Source organism: Triturus cristatus, chromosome 2_2 (genome assembly GCF_964204655.1).
Source record: "Triturus cristatus chromosome 2_2, aTriCri1.1, whole genome shotgun sequence".
NCBI lineage: Eukaryota > Metazoa > Chordata > Amphibia > Caudata > Salamandridae > Triturus > Triturus cristatus.
Genome location: NC_140582.1, coordinates 698,348,163 through 698,365,902, shown reverse-complemented (window position 1 = coordinate 698,365,902; position 17,740 = coordinate 698,348,163). Strand labels below are relative to the sequence as shown.

Below are 17,740 nucleotides of genomic sequence, written 5' to 3'. Positions count from 1 at the left end.
CTCCCTCTGTATATAGGCATTTGCTATGATTATACCATCATGCTGTCTGCCGGGGTCCACCATTTACATTTGACTTCTAAGGGGACCACTTTCTTGGCTATTTTAGCGGATATCAGGGTTATTTGTCCACCGGGTGGTCATCCAAACTGTCTCCTTCTAGCTAAACTATTCAGCTGTCTGAGCTGACTGAGAGTCACTTAAGAGCTGTGGAAGAAGACAGTGCCAGTTCTGCATAGTTGACTCCTAAAACAGTCCATTTTGCACAGAAAGATGGACTAGAAGTCCAGGTGGATGTGCTTTGCCCTCATCATGCCCATCCTTCTTGATGGCCTCTAGGCGCCTCTGAATGGTGGCACAGATAGACCTGCGACCTGTGAGAAAAGAGGGAGGCAGCACGCAAAGGTGCTAACAGGACAGACTATTCACCATATAAGAATGCTAAAACCTTTTTTTTTTTAAGCATGTATTTCAATAAAACCAAATCAGTGCAATATGCGGTTGCAAATGTGCACTATCGCATGTTGCACAGCATTGTTCTTTTGTAGATGTAGGCTGTCACTTTCTGCCCTAGGCTGCATTCTTCTTCACCTCAACCAACCAATCAAGGCTTTATAAAGCATGGCAAATCCCCCAAGAGTGTCTGCAGGCACTGATATTGCTAACTGTTTGTGGTGATCTGTTCATTCGAACAGCCAGGTCCTGACTTCTTTCCTGAATTGCTGGAGCGATGAGGCTGTTTTGAGGTGCAGGGGAAGATCGTTTGATAGGTTTGATTAGATAAGATAGATGTCTAGTTTCCAGGCTTTTGTAAGGCCATGAAAAATGACAGGAAAGCAGTCTGCATGATGGCCAGACAGGTATGGAAGACAGAGATACAGAGATAAGTAGTGGACAGTGAATGGAATAAAACATGCGAGTTGGTGCATGAGGTATCAAGCAGCACCAGATTTAAGCAAATATATTTTAATTTTCTGACTGAACCCATGACACAAATGTAGGACACGTTAAGCTGCATTTCTGCATATGACCTTATCTTGTATACCTCTGAATACCGGGACCAAATACTTGTAACAGTTAATACTGTCACGAATATAGGTTTGACAAGAACAACAGAATGTTGTTTATTAAACAGAATAACTGGTCCACAACGCAAAAAACCCAGTATAGATACGCACTATTGGCCTCACTGTTGACTAAAAGAAGAGTGGCAATACATTGGATGAGTGTGGAGGGCCTACAATAGACTCCTGGAGGAAAGACCTCCTGGAATGGGGTCTGGCTGAAGAGAGTGGGATGAAGATGGTCCAGACGGATGAGAATGCTCAAGAGAACTGGGAAATGTGGCCAGAAATCGGGGACTTGCTAATGGAGGGAGCAGCAAATGGCTACCCAATAGGCGCGGGGTCAGAGACGGAAGGGCAGCTAGGGGAGGAAGACTGAATGCATAACAGTAAACCGGTTGGAAAGTCCAGAGTGTAGGAGCAATGGAGAGGACATGGCTGGTCTCAGGGATAGTACCTTTGAAGAACTGTTATCAAACTGAATGGGTAAGGGCTGGAACTGCCGGTGTACGCTAAAAGATCACGGACGGGGGTGTTAACACATCGGTGCTAAAACGAACTACTTCTCGTGGAGTAAGAGCAGAGCAAACCGATGACGGAGGAGATATGCCTATTGGTGCTACCTACAGGAGTTGTTGCAGCAAAATGACAAATCAAGAGAAAAAATACAAAGTTACTGCGTTTTGAAAGGTAGCAATTTCAATTCTCACACGTGAAATGTTAGTACAGCGCCTTGTAATATCAGCACTTCCAGTTTTGCAAAGGTGTGTTATTTTCGCCCAGCAAATGGTTTTTCCACGTTCCCGACAGCACATCTGCCCCAATGTTACGTAATGACAGCTATTACTGAAGTCCAAAGAGACAGTTTTGTCTCTGGTGTGCACTGGGCTAATAATGATCATTATTATTCAATCTTACCACCAGAATCAGTCTGCAATCAGTTACTCTAAATAAGGCGCTTCTTCCAACAAAAAAAACATACTGAACAAACAAAACTGGTGACTCTACACAATGAACAGGGCATTTTTCTAAGGTGAAAATCCCTTTCGGTGTAGGGTTAGCATAGGGACTGCTCTGACTACTGAGTCTAAATGTGTCGGGCTCGGAGCTCAGCTTCCTAAATTCAAGAATGCAATGCTATGTGTGATCTTCGACAGGGCCTTTTCTCTACCTGCAATTCTTCAGCCAAGAAAATAGAGTGTCCACGTGAGATGCTTACCAGAAACAACGTTGTAAATTGATAATGCACTCACCTATTGTCCACTCATGTATAATGTATAGCATGGAGGCGGGGGTATAGGATGAGGTTTGCGTGCAGTACACATTTTATTTATTACAGGACCCTTTGCATAAGAGTAAGTTGTGTAATTCGCAGGCATTGATGCATTGAGGAAGGGATGCAGGATGAGAAGAGGGGGCAAATGTGTGTGCTAATTATACTTGTATGCATTATGGAAACCTGGTGTGACCAGGAGTGCCGCACGTATTCTACACTCACTCGTAGCAACGTGTCAACGCTATTTTCTGGCGTGCAAGGAGAGCTGTAAACCTGTCCTCGCTCCCACCCCTGACATTTTCATTCTGTTCCTATGATTTACAAAGGGCCATATGTTTTCAACAATAAGGGGAAAAAGATTCCCTCATGCAAAAATATCATTGGCGGCTAGGATGTGTTATTAATAATAAATGATTTTTCAGTACTTAGCAGGAGATTGAAACCAAATGGAAATTTCATACAATTTAAGTGCCTACAGTAACTGGCATTTTATAAAGGTTCACTGCGAGGAACACGTGGAACGTCTGCCAAGTTTCAGCACTCGATGTTGTACAACATTCACAGACTCCCTTCACTCCTGAGCGATGAAAACCTACGTTTAACTCCTTGGATGCAGGGGATGGCAAAGCCCCTGCCAGACAATTGGTCGTAATGCTCCATCCACCCACCCATCCATCTACTCATCCACTCATGAATCCATCCATTGACCCTATCACTCGTCCATCCTTTCTCTCATCCATCTAGCCTTTCACTCCTTCACTCATCTATTCATCCTTTTGTCCATCTACCCTCCCTTTCACTCACTCATCCATCCTTACATCCACCCTTTCACTCATCCGTCCATCCATTCACCCATGCACTTATCAATTCATCAATCCAGCCATCATTTCACTCATCCATCCACTCACTCATCATCCACCTTTTCACTCATCCATCCTTTCACTCATCCATCCTTTCACTCATCCATCCACCCTTTACCCATCCAGCTACCCTTCCACCCATACATCCAGCTATTTACCTTTTCTCTCATCTATCCTTCCACTCACTCATCAATCCATCCTCTCTCATTCTCCATCTATTCAATCTTTAATTCACCCATTCACCCTTTCACTAATTCATCCAGCCATCCACCCATCCCTTCACTTACTCACTCGCCCACCTTTCCATATTCATTTTGAGCTGATCCTTTTTGAGAAGAGGCCCATCAAGAACTTCACCCTCGCTGCAGGAGTCATTCCAGGACTGGGGCAGAAGCCACTGAGGGCGGAGACCGGAGCCATCACAGACTGGAGGGAGGGCGGGGGGGGGGGGCAGGAGCCACCACATGGGAGGACAGGAGCCATCACTGGGGGGAGGGGGGGCAGGAGCCATCACAAGAGGGGGAACAGGATCCACCAGGGTGAGCACAGGGGTGGGCATGCAGTATTCAGGTATCATCTTGGCCCTTCCAGGGTGTGGGTAGGGCTCCCTCCTGGACAAGACAACGAGAAGACAGGCTCTCTTTCTAAAATGTTAGTTTTGCCACCCCACACTGATGTACAGTACTTAAAGGAGATACTCCAAGAGAACTGATTTAACGGATTGTCCTCCATACTTTGTTAATCAGTGTGGGTGCAATTGTGCCATTTCTTTATTTTCTTACATTATAGACTGCATGTTTGAAGAACCAAGGTTTGCTTACAATTTAGTGACAGTAATTAAGCTCTGTGAAGAGAACCACGTGCTGCCTCGGTGTAATCAGGGCCGGTTCTAGGATGTTTGGGGCCCTGGGCAGAAAGGGAATGTGTGAGGCCCCTCTAAATTGCAGAGACATGACGCATTCAGGGCTGTTTGCATCTGAATAGATGCCCCTGCAGCTGCAGCCCCTCCCTCTCAGTCACCTTCAAAACCTCTTAACAGCTCATCAAGGGCTGAAGGTGTGAGGGTTGCCATCCCGCTATGCCTCTCCAATGCTGCTGGGTATCTGAGCCTTGGTACAGCATCGGAGACAAGAAGGGAGGTGGGTGGAAGCTGTGCCGCTTTTAGGGTGGTGCGACCGGTGCCCGGTTAAAATTACGGACAAATGGCGTCCGTTAAAAAATCCTTCACGGACAACGGACAGACGGCCGAAATTACGGACTGTCCATGAAATTTACGGACGGTTGGTCACCCTAGATTAGAGAGGTTTAAAACATGTATTTGTAGCTGGCCGTCGCAAACTGAAAGTGCCCTGCTCTCTCTGCTGCCAGTCAGCAGCAGTCCTGCCACTGTCCTGACGCACTGTTCGGGAAGGGGTGACGAAAAACAAAATGGTAATGAATGAACTTAATTAGCATTATATTTTGCATCTCTGGGGGCATTTCAGTGGGGCGACGCTCCTCCGCTCAAACAGAGGAGCCTTCCCTGCAGTCACTCGTGAAATTAGAGCCACTGAATGTTTGAGGTGGGTGAGCCATTGAAAGCTTGACCCAGACTCGAGCCTGAAGCCTGCCACTGGCTCACCTCGAGGTCTTGTTGGAACCTCAAGCCCATAGCAAGCTGAGCTGTCATATGGCTTCTGCCAGCCACCCTCCCTATACCCAGGATATGGCTTTATGGCCACAGCTGCTGACTGGTGAACCAGGTTCGCATTTCAGAGTCGGCTCAACATCCTATGATTCTAGGCAAATCATTTAAATCTCCCCGTACCTATAAAAAATTAACGTGGCCTTGTGTAATGAAACTTGTGCTCATGCACGGCGCTCCAATACGTTTCGGTCGAGTTCGGCTATATAAAAACTGCAGACAAATTGACAAAGATCAAAACAAAGCCTTAACATAGACAAATATGTACCAATTGGTGATTTATTTGTACATAGTAAAACCAGAATACCTGGATAAACCGCAGCTTCCGCTCTAATACTTTGTGAGCTTAGGCATATATTTTATTGCACCAAATATCCTTATTTCATTATTGTGAATTAAACCACTTCGAAATTTGTGAGTTAAGAATACCAATTGTACAAAAACCTACTATGTTTGACTTATATAATGTTGCTCTATAATATGGACCACGTACGGGGTTTACATGACAACTGTCTTGCCTTTTAGGACACGAATGGTACCAGTTTAAATACTATCACTTTTAATAAGTACTTCGCAGTGCTATAATGGGACAAGTTAATGTCAAAGCTACCACTTGTAAAAGAAATAAACCTTTTTTAATTTTAAAGTGACTTTATAATATTTTACATGATGTTTGCTGTAAAATAAACAAAGCAAACATTTTGAGGGCTACACTTGTGCACGGGCTATAGGATTCGAGCCAGACCCTTGGCTTAACTCTACTCTCCCTGTTAATTTGTTGGCTGCCCATCTGTATGTGAAATGTAAGAGTTCTCCTCACTGCGGCCATTTTCTAGGGGTTCTCGGAACCTAGGCGCAGATCCTCCAGGCGTACTGTTAGAAGCAAGCCCCAGGTTCCTCAGCAGGAGTACCCCTATGGACCTTTGCCGGTACTTTATACAGGAAACAGAACTGCACAAAATCACTTACTGCACAGTTCATGAAACAGTGAGTGTTGCAGCAAATGGACACACATTTGGAGCATTCTGCATGAGTAACTAATTCATGACTCACACTAGGGGAAACACTAACCCTACAAACCACTTCAACCACACCATATCGAGAGGGGAAAGTAATTTTACTTGCACACATAGATTGAAAGAGATAGAGAGGAAAGCAACCAACAAAAGGCCAAAGAATTTGTAAATCCTATACTACACAGGATAGGATGCTGGTTCTGTTGCCACTCATGTCCACAGGCCAGGCATTTGGTACTGCAGCATTAGACCACAGTCTTACAAATATGTATCGTACCTGTGATTGCAAAAATGGGAAAACCATGTACCAAAAATGAGTGCAAATGTCGTCTGCACTGGTTTGTTCAATTTTCGCATATACCATCATTGAGAGCAAAAACATGAAGATGTTCCAGCTCACATTTAAAATGTGCCGGTGAGTTTTTGAATGGGTCTAAATGATCCCATAACATCTTAAATCACGAGGATCCTCAGTAATTATACTGCTGTGCATGCAAAACCCCTTAGACGCGTCTTCACTTTACAATTACAGATCAAGATGCTGAAAGTACACTACTAAAAAAATCTAACTTGGGTTTGTTTAAGCGGCAGAAGTTTACAATGACTATTATTTTCTGCTTGCCTTACATTGCATTGGTTTTTAAGGGTAATAACCTAAAATATGCTAATGAATGAACACATTAAGTTAATTTACATAATCAATGATGCTCAAGTAGATAACCTAAGGCTTATTCTTTTTCTAATATATTATAGAAGAAGATGGGGTGAAGTTTATGGCAAAAAGGTCATCTCATACATGATGCATTCATTCTATGCCATGAACGATAATGGTGCATTTGTTAACATTAGGCTACTGCCTAGCCAGTAGCAGAAATCCTTGTTGGTACATTTTAGATGTAGCTTTCGCATCTCTTTAGCAGCAATCATTGGAAATCTTTTGGGGATATAAATGAAGAGAGATTGGTCTGGATTGTAAAATCACGGGCTTTGTGATTGCAGTGGAATTCAAGCGCGATAGATGAGGGGTGGAGTTTAGTTATTGGCCAATTAGAATACGCCATTTTCTTGTATCATTTGTGCTCGATTTTAAAGAGGCTTTAGTTCTTACAGTGACGTATTGCTGTCACTAAAAGAGATACACCCACATCATTGGGGAGAGGATGTGGCCTTACGGCTAGAGCGGTCGACCTCGACGTCGAGGAATCGGGTTCGAGTCTCAGCAGGGACGTTCAACATCCTGTGATTCAGGGCAAATCGCTTAAACTCCCCTTGCCTAACAAAACAAAACAAAAAATGAATGTGTCTGCTGCAACAAAACTGGTGCTCGTTTATAGCACTCCGATACCTTCCGGTCAAGTTCGTCCTATATAAAAATCCGGGGGGAAAAAAGTGTCTTAAAAGATCGGCCACTTGAGGGATCAGGTTTCCCTAAAGAAAGAAATGGACATGTTACAGGAAAATAACTGGGACTACAGTTTGGCAGCCACAAAAGGACACAGAAGAATGATGTAAATTAAGATATAGTGAGATAATAACGTCCCAAGCGTGGCATTTTATGGAAATAACAGCAGGGATATTAATTGCAAACTTGACCCAGAGCCGAAGGATTATATGTGCAACTTAAATAGCGGAGTGCCAGTAAGCAATTTCCCCTAGATATTTAGCTATATGAATGTTTGTTGTTTCCTCACATAGACAGGACAGGAAATGTATTATGTAGGATAGGATATTGATGCTGCAAAGGATAACGGGGCAATTTTAACTGTTTTGGGTAATGGTAAATAAAATTACCATGAAGGTGTAGGACATTAAATTAAAAACTTTCCCATCCCCCATACCATAAAAATATTAATTTAAATCAGTGCTCATGACCTGGGGTTGGAGAACATATACAACACCTACTCAGGATGGCTGTGACTTAAGAAAATTAAATGATGGGAGCAGATTAATAAAGTATATATACATAAAAAAATACAAAAATGCAAAATAGAAACATTTTAAAAGCTCTATAAATATGGAGGAGGGGTAACAATTAGGTTGGTGTTCTTAGATACATTTGTGCTGCCCAAACTTCCTGTAGAGATTCAGTGGGGGCCCACAGAAGTCAAATGGTTAAGAACCACTGATTTTTACCTTTCTTTGTCTCTTGGATTGAGGGGTCGCTAGCGGATTTTCATCACCATAGTGCACCATAGTGCTTTCTGCAGATTTATTTTGCAAATATATTTAATTACTTTTCATCTCTAACACTACCCCCGTCTCTGAAGGTGGGGGTGGTTAGTCCTGTGAATGCAAGAGAGAAGAGCAAACAAAAGAGGTGGACCTGTCTATATGGTGGCCGGTGCTTGTGTTGTTGCCTGCTGTGTTGCTATAAGATGCATGAATGCGTGCTGTGTTCAGGCACACGGTGCTGAATGTTGGCCGCTCTGTGTGCATGCACTACATATAGTCAAGTCCTGTTTCCAACATCTGGCTTCAGAGCTCCACAAAGCAAGTGACTGTAAGAGTGAGGTGCCAGTTCTTACCTATGAAGTATGAGAGTAGAATAGCCAGCAGCACCGAGACCCCTACTGCACAGAGTGCTGTACATTTCCAGCTACAGTACTTCGAAGACTTCTTGAACTTAAAAGCACTTCTTGATAAGGTGTTTCTAGGTAATGGTCGCGTGGGTGGGGAATAGACAGAGCCAGATGCCATTGTATATCCTGGTGTTGCCGTGCTGAACAATGGTGTTGTACCTGTTCCTGTCTTGAAAAGGAAATGCCTGTGGAGAGAAAACAGAGTATGTTCAGCTTGAGCAATAATGTTAATCACAGTAATTAATGGCAGATAACTGGTTTCACTTGAATTGTCTGGAGCACACCCATATTATTTCTCACTTGTTCTTTTCTGAATTCATCAAGTTTGGCATGCATGTACCCTTCTAATGCTCCGTTCCAGTAAGCACTTGTAATGATACTTCCAAAAATATGGACCCGCCTTTTGTAGATCCAAAAGGGTTGCACACTAGTGCATAAGGCTGTGCAACCCTTTTGGATCTACAAAAGGGGGGTCCATATTTTTGGCGATAACTGGTTTCGACATTAGTTACAACATTTGTCTTGAGTTGACTAACATTTGTATGACCGCTCTAGATCTGGGACTGAAGTCAGCGTCTTACTGCGGATATTTGACTTGACAGCCAGACGGGTTACTGGACGAATATTGTCAAACTAACAGTGGATCATGGGTATGCAGTCTGCTGCTTCGAAAGTCTGACAGGTACAAAGCTAATGGAAAGTGCACCATATAAAGTCGTGAAAACATTATTATTTCACATAACGGTCACAATTTGTATTCGGCCTCCAAAACTGATTTCATTTGAAGATTGACTTTCAATGCATTTGATAATATATGTTGTAAAAAAAGTATTTTCTGTACTCAGCAAACATCAAATGAATACAATTAATTTGATTTATTTTGAAAAAATAATGTCTCAATTAACACATTCATTACATTGTTGTGAGTGAGTTTTCCTTGTTCAGATCATTAAAATGAAAATTCAGGCCCACGAGTGTCTCTCGTGGGTACCAGCCGTGCAGAATCTACTGTAAGAATGATCGGTTTTTGAAAACACGTATTATACTGATGGGAATTGCTCGGAAATGTATTTTTACTAAATACTCCACACATTGTGTTTCCTGCTTTTAACTATTGTCCCGGTTATTCCCCTCTGGCCTTACTCTTGGAATCTGCAGTCCTTCGAGTTCCCATCATTTTTATGGTGATAAAATATCATTTCTAATGAGGTTTAATAGGTTTAGACACTTCTTGAGCCTCTAACCAATCAATGGTTGCTGGGCAGCTGTGAAGTGCTAATTGGGGGAGTTAGGATAAATACCTCGACATGGCAGGCCGGGTTTACGCAGTTCCTTCGGGTATGCTTTCCATCATCCAGTCTGCAGCAACTGTGCTGTTTAACATGTCGTGCTACAGTGCATGAGATGGCAAATCAAGCACTTTATTGAATGAAGACAAGTTGTTCAGGTTTGCGGTAGTTAGCACGTGCTAGCATCCAAGGATATACATACTGCGATGAGCTACAGCAAAGACCCTGCTTTTAGAAAGTGCATGGACCCTGCATTTAAGGAGCCCACCACTGCATTGCACCACGCATGAAACGTTACTTCCTGGTTTAAGCTAGAGGTGTGCCCCCTTAGCCATTCGGCGGTGGGAGCAGTGCGGCGAGGGAGTGTGATGCTAGCCGAAGAAGGGACAGCTAGTGAAATGTACAACAGAGACTACGCACAGATGTCCTATTTCATCGCTGGCATACAATGCCTCAAAGTACTGTATACTCGAGAAAAACAAAGTTACAACTTTGCTTCCCAAATTAATGTAGAGAGTAATGAATCATGGGCCCTAAAGCAAGTAAAGGAAATGGGACCTTAATGTGCACCCCACTTAGACTAGCAAAAACCGTAAATGGTGTGCCATTCTATAGGAACGCATGGCTACCCAATAAGGGCCTCCCAGCGCTAACCAGCTAAAGGAAAAGATGCTATTTCCAGGAAGTTAGGAAATAACGGATTTCAACACATTTCTGAGTTTAGCTTCTGACTGTTTTCCTTAGGTACTCATTGAGAGCGCTCTACAGCTTGGGGACCAGGAACGCAAAGGAGGGCCCTCCACTCCTGGATTTCCTGATCCTGGGAACTTCGAGCAATTGTTGGCTGGTGGAACGAAGCAATCTAGTAGGGCGTAAGGGGTGAGAAATTTCTGAATAAGTCTGGGATCCTTTTGGTACATCGCTCGATGAGCCATGCGCAGTACCTTAAAATAGATTCTTTTAGTCACTGGTAACCAGTGCGGGTTGGCCAGCGCAGCTGTTACAGAAGGACTATGCATTTTCAGCACTATAACAGTCGCAGCATTTTGAACAACTTTCAGTCTTTTTATAACTGATTTGGGGCTAGCCAGGGCAGGGACTATTCCAGTCGAGATGAGACAAATCGTTGCACCACGATCCTTTGAGGATTCTGGTAGCCAGCCCAGTATCTTTCTCAAAGGCCTTAACAGGCCATAGCAATTCAATGCCAGTTTTTTTTTGCTTAATTTGACATTGACAGATTTTTATCAAGCCATACCCCAGACTCTTGGCCCCAGATTTAGGATAGGTAGATTGCCAAGAATGTCAGACCAATGTAAATCTAGCAACCTACCGCGGTTGGGTTCTACCACCATCACCACCTTTTTTTCCCGCATTTAGTTTCAAACTGCTTGCCGCCATCCAATCTACCACTTCCTTAAGGCAGTGTTAACATGATTAGCTGTCTTATTAGTTTGAGTGAAGAGGGAGATGATCTGTGTCTCATCCGCATAGGATATTGAAGAGAAACCATAAGCTTGGATCGTTTCAGCTATGGCCTCTTTCGATCAATGAGACGTGGTGCCACTGCACATTCTGCACAAATGGCAGATCTGCAACTGACTGTGGCTGGGATTGTGTTTATAGGCACCGAACACCTGCTGCATTGGGCACCATTTTAACTTATCTGATTATTTATCAAAATATGAGCGGCCAGCTTCTCTTGTTCGCCATTCATGACAACACTTCTGGCACATAGGTTTAAAATACATTTTCATACATGCCTAGGAAAAGAAAGACTTGTGCAGTTCAATTGAAATTCAACAAAGGTTGTTTAAAAGATAGTCTTTCACGCTACACTCCCATATAGACCAGCACCATCAATGTTTTAATGTTTAGATTGATATCTTCTGAACTCCCCAACAATGTATGTGAGGTGTTCGCTGAAAGCAGGGTGTCGCACATTTCTAACATGGCCGACATGTGACTGCATATTGTGCACCACTTAAGCCATTGCATGCACCACTTGCCTTGCACCACTACAGTCAATTCTCTTCACTGGATTAGCAATATCATAAAAGTGGTTCTGAGTCCACGTAAGAACATTGTCTTGCATTATATGATCAGAAAGAGTCAAAGCATCAATAATGATATATGCAAAGTCTAAATACTTTCAGTGTAGTATGATTAGTGGTGACTAGGATGTTAGCTGCCCTGCTTCCCCCACTCAAAACATTGTAGGAGCATTAACATGGGTATGACTTGGTGTCTTGTATTTAGAAGATTTAATATGATAGTTAAACATTAGTGAAAAAGATAACGTAGGGATATGACCTGCAATAAAAAAAATCCAGCTGGAATAACTTCCTAAACCAATAAGAGATGCAGAAATGAAAAAAAAGGCTGTCGAGGCAACCATACTAACCACAGCATTGTAAATTGGTCTCTTGCAGATAGATTTGCACTCATTATCTTTTTTTTAAAATGGAATGCAGGTGGGTGTGCACCTTCCTTGTTAGTGGTGGGATGATATAAAACCAGTTGAAAAAGAAACAGTGCTTAGTCACCTCTTTTCCACTACACCAGGCACAAAATAAAGAACAATGAAAATCATACTCCTTGCAATAATTAATCTGCAGTGCTGAGACAGCAGCAATCAGCGACATATTTTTATGCCTCCTATCGACCTGGGAATAAGTATATACATTTGTTTTGCTGATAACTCATAGGTCACAGGCTCGTAGAAAATGTACAATCACCTGAATGACTCACATTCTGGATAATTAATGCCCGACCACTGTGTACCTGCTACCCCGGCTCCTAAGGTGGGTTTGCATGTTTTACCGCGCACTTGGAGATCATCTCGGTTTCAGATTTGGGACTTATTTTCAATCGAGAATAGAATAAGTGGCAGGAAAGTCATTGGCCAACAAGTGGTGTGAAAGTGTGGCCATGTCTGAAGAGAAAACAATTCTAAAGTGCTGGAGAAATCAACCAATTGTCTTATTGCACTCTTGGACTTAAGCCGACAACATATCGCTGCGGTTCAACCACTGAAGTACGGCGCATAAAGCGAAGTTCAAGAACTAATGCAGGAGGCAGACATGATGCACAATAGTGCCATGTGTTAATGGCTGCACTTTTTGGTCCTGCAGGCGTATTTGTACTATGCCCTTAAATAACAAAGAGCACCTTAAATGTGCCATATTGATGTAAAAACACAAGTAACAATATGGAAAAAACGTACTGTCTCATTTCGACTATCAAGGTAGTAACACCCACAGAAACTTTGGGTTATTACACCGTTATGAAGGTTATCAGGTCTTTCTGTGCTTTATTATCACTTGAGGTAGTAAATTGTCAATAGCATTTCTTATAATTGGCTTTGAGCATCGAATTACTTCGGCACACACTATAGTTATCTGCATCACTTACATAATTGGCTCACAGTGAAAACCAAGCTCAAGAACCATTTGTGGCAGATTTTATTATTTCTGCTGAATAGAGAATAAGGCGTTTTGAGAGGAAAACCTAAAGAGACCCATAGCTGAATAGGGGGATTTGAAATGAAAACAAAGCAAATAGGTATGGTCTTGTCAAATTAGCACAAAGTCACTTTCGTGTTTATTTTTAATGCAAGCATATGCCACAAAATGCTGCCTAAACATGGCGGCCATATGCCTAAAAAATGAACCATTGGCTAAAGTTTTAAATGTACAGAGAGAGAGAGAGAGAGAGAGAGAGAGAGAGAGAGAGAGAGAGAGAGAGAGAGAGAGAGAGAGAGAGAGTGTGTGTGTGTGTTTGTGTGTGTGTGTGTGTATATATGTATATATCCTGAGAACTCCACTGCACAACGGCTGCAATTTCTGAAATATATATATGTATATACCCTCTCATACTGTACATTTAATAAAACCTTATATATACATGCACACACACACATGCACAGACTTATTACAGAGTCAGAAACAGTACCTTAGTAGTTCTGGCTCAGCCAAACTTTGTTGAAAATGACTTTTGGATTGTTAACAGCTTTGGTTATATCTGACCATACTGCACAACATTTTAGCACCTGGAGGAAAACTTGTTCTCTGTTACAACACAAACTTCTGAATGGATTTTCATTGAGCTTGGCATGAAAGTAGTTCACTCTGAAAGCGTACATCTGTTCAGTAGTTTTTAAGCATTACAAACTGTGAGGCCGGCAATGAAGAGTTACACTTAGACCTCATTTAGCTGCTGAACGTCGTGAACTACAAACCAGCTAGTTCTGTCAATCACATTTACATTTTTCAGAAGATGATAGTCTGAATATTGGCTTCTATTATGCTGTTTTCAGATTTGCAAACTCAACAAATTCATGAATTCTGTGACATAGTAAAAAAAAAAAATGACAGAGATAAAGGGAGGCATGAGAACTGGTTCTAGGCACCAGAGATGGGTAGATATAAAAACAGAGGTGTGGGAAAATAGTTACAATGCAATTATTGTGGAGTAAATGTAAGAAGTTTTGGAAATATACTTGCACACAGCTGCCTTTTGTATTTTGAAACTGCCACCATTTTACCAAATTTGTGAGTATTAGAGGATTCCGGATTTCTTAATTTAAAAGAATATTAATATTAGTAAAAAAACAAAAACAAAAAAAACCATGGTTAGATGCTGGTACTTTGGACAAGAGGTTGGAGGCAAGGTCTGGCCACAGACAACGCCCTGTGGCATAACAGGGAAACACAGGTACTCACAAGTCAGACCCTGGAACAACCTCTACTGCCATAGGCCACACACAGCGGGGGATAAACTCATGGGTCATTGGGGAAGGGGCAAGTTCCATGCACTGCATCCAAACACCACTGTGCAGAGCAGGGACAGGATGCATGATTGATGGCCCTCCTCTAACCTCTAATATCCCTTTACTAAAGCTTCAAAATTTACTGAAAAGGCACAGTTGAAAGAGTCATGGTTTAGGTAGTTGCAAGCATTAAAACATCCACATGGGGCCTGAGTTAAAACAGAGCTAAAGTGACAATGATTGAACATCACAACCTGAAATGCACTAATTTGGTCTGCTACACAAACCATAACTCGGTTCGCCACCTTGAAAACTATAACTCGCCCCAAGTATGACCTGCTCTTAACCTCACATATGAAGTGACATATGCCATTGCAAAGATATTGATGGTATCATTAGTTATATGACATATCACTTTGCCATTGATGGGATATGTGTTGCTATTTGAAGATCCAGCGATGTTCATTTTATCTGTTTATTGGTATAATTATTTTGAGTTCACATACAGGCAATTTGAGTTTTTCAGTGAATATTACTGCGCACATATCTATGCAAATGTATATATATACACACACACAAACACACACACACACAGCATATTATTAGTATACATTTGAGTACATCAGGCTGCTAAGACACCCCGCGCTGTCCCTAGGTCAGCCCTAAATAGAGCGCAGCGGGGAGTAATTAATCAATTACCCACAGCAACGATTAGTGGATGAGCAATTAATGGGTGCATAATGAAAGCATCAGTGATGCAATTTTAATAATGGAAATATACAATTATCTCTATTAGATTTAATAAAGATTTTCACAATTTCAGTAGACATTAGATGGGAAAACACAGTTGGCTTCAGATAGAAGACTGGCTAAAAGAGAAACACAGAGGCAGAGTGAATAATGTGAACAACAATGGTAAGTAAACATTTTTCCTACACTTGTGCGGATGGAAAAAGCAGGACTGTAATAGTTCTGACCCTCTCCAACAATGCTGAATTTAAAGGTTTTCGGAGTCCTCTAGAAGACTTGAATGAATAACAGCTTTGTTACAAGATTCAGTTTTGGGACAACAGTGTCCTTTGAATGGTACACAGGAGTGTACCCCGATTCTAATTGCCCGGCTACATGTAAAAGTGGTATCCTGACATTTTATTCTGGCCCCTGTATCCCAATAACCTAGTGTGTGCACAGAGTCCTCGGCCTGTCCCTAGTAATTTTACTGTCCACAACCACTGCTGTGACCTAGAGGGGTGCACAAAGTGTATCCTCACAGTGAGCATAGGCCTATTGTCCATGCCTGGGATGAGACACATAAATAGGTGTCAGCAGTGAATTGAGATTTTGTGTATCAGTTGTATGACCAGACTTTGTTCCTTGATCTTTGTGTTAAGTGTGTGAATTTGCAGTGATAGTTTAGCCCATGTATAGTAGTAAGATTAAGTCTAAGGTATGAGTTCAATTACTTGGAACAATGAAATCCATTTTGCATAGTTTCTGGTTTAGCATGGCACAAGATGGAGAATGATACAATTTCTTCCGACAATGGAAAAGCACGGACTTCACTCCTGTGACTGGACGGTAGAAATCCAGACACTGGGGCGAGACAGTATGGCGACTGGGCTCACTTTCAAAACAAAATGTGGAACTTGTTATCAAAAGGCTGCTGATTTTTTATGAACACTGCAATTTGCAGATGGTACAGTGAGATTGTAGTCTCTGTTCTATGTGAGGAAGTTTCTAGACAGAGCCTGTGCTTTTGTCTGGCATGGATTTCTGCTTCGGGAATGCTGATGGCAGGCAGGTAGGTACCGAGACCTCACATTTCATTCAGCCCTTGTTTTGGATACTACTGCTTGGAGGTAGTACCAATGCTACCTGCTGTGAGATCCATCACTCTGAACAAAAGCCGTGTCTGAGGATCCGCCTGACAATGACATTTGTAAAAGAACAAACACAAACCAATTCTAAAGCCTCAGTGGAGCCACATTCCCTGCGCATGTAAGTGGAATCCAAATCACCCAACTTTGTTCCAGTTCCAATTTTTTTCATGACAAAAGCAGAGAGTGCTCCATAGAGTACTCGAATAGCTGCTGTCTGACCAGACGCTGAGTAGCATCCCCTGAAGTCTGAACAACTTGCTGGAGAACATAACGTTCTGCCAAGTGCTCTGAAGACTGCCTCCCTTTTCAGAGAGGGAACAAGTATGTCTGCCTCTGCGAGAAAGACTTTTTAGGGAGAAGAAGGCACTTGTGTTTTTGGTATGCAGAACACACAGAAGATTCAGACTACTCTTGAGAGCAAAAGCAGAGCCGACCCATGTTGTGAGGGTCTCCCCTAGCTGCCCCCACACTGGAACACATACAGAAATCAAGTCTGAGAAGTATCTATATGCTGTCTGGCACACCTGCAACACCCGAAGACCTGGTGTTGCTGTGGTTTGACTTCAAACCAATCTAGTGGAAGAGCTGCTGCTGCCAAAGCAGAAACATTACCCCAGTCCAGAGCCCACACCTGGCAGACCAGCACCCCATGTGATATCAGCCCTGAGGCCACAGCTGCCTACAACAAGCACTTCTCAGATCACAACCTAGAGGCAGCATCTGCCAGGACAGGGGCCCGCTGGCCATGCCTGCCGTGCTGCTCAACCACTACCGCCATATTTTAGAGTGAAGCCTCTGGTAAAATCACAGCTGAAAGCGCCAGCACCACATGACCACAGCATTATGAGCAGGTAACAAGACCTCACATGCAATAGACTGAGTCAGATGCATAGACCACGTTCATCAACAGGAACATTGACGTTTACTCCCATTTTTGTAGGGTCTGTTGAATGCCACTATGAAATGCCCCACGTTAGTAGAGACATAGTGACCTGCACCTGTTCCTAACAATGCATATGTCTACATTTAAGTAGATATTCCAAAGACTCTAGAGAAGGTCCAAGAAAGGAGAGAAGGCCCTATAGTGTGTGTAAAATGCTCAGTGGAATAGTAGTTGGAATCATAACCCCAAATCTGAATCCCATCTACTGTATAGTATGCTGTGTTATTAAAGTACTTTATTTTACTAAGAAAAGCACCAGGCAAGCAAGATAAGGCGATATTGTTTAGGTTCGTTGTGAGAGCTCCCCACTCTACCTCCTTGACAAGACTTTTTTCTGTTCGCTCTCACTACCCTGAGAGTCAAGTATGGAAAGAGAATACT

General features: G+C 42.5%; 1 protein-coding gene across 6 annotated transcripts in view; it reads right to left on the bottom strand.

The window, feature by feature from the left end:
- Positions 1 to 17,740, bottom strand: part of TENM3 (teneurin transmembrane protein 3) — a 1,236,182-nt gene that overhangs the window by 212,947 nt on the left and 1,005,495 nt on the right. For all 6 annotated transcript variants that reach the window (XM_085641875.1, XM_085641876.1, XM_085641877.1 and 3 more), the window contains one exon: positions 8,423 to 8,661. In XM_085641875.1, the coding sequence (XP_085498001.1) occupies positions 8,423 to 8,661 (239 nt within the window). The remainder of the gene's footprint in view (positions 1 to 8,422; positions 8,662 to 17,740) is intronic.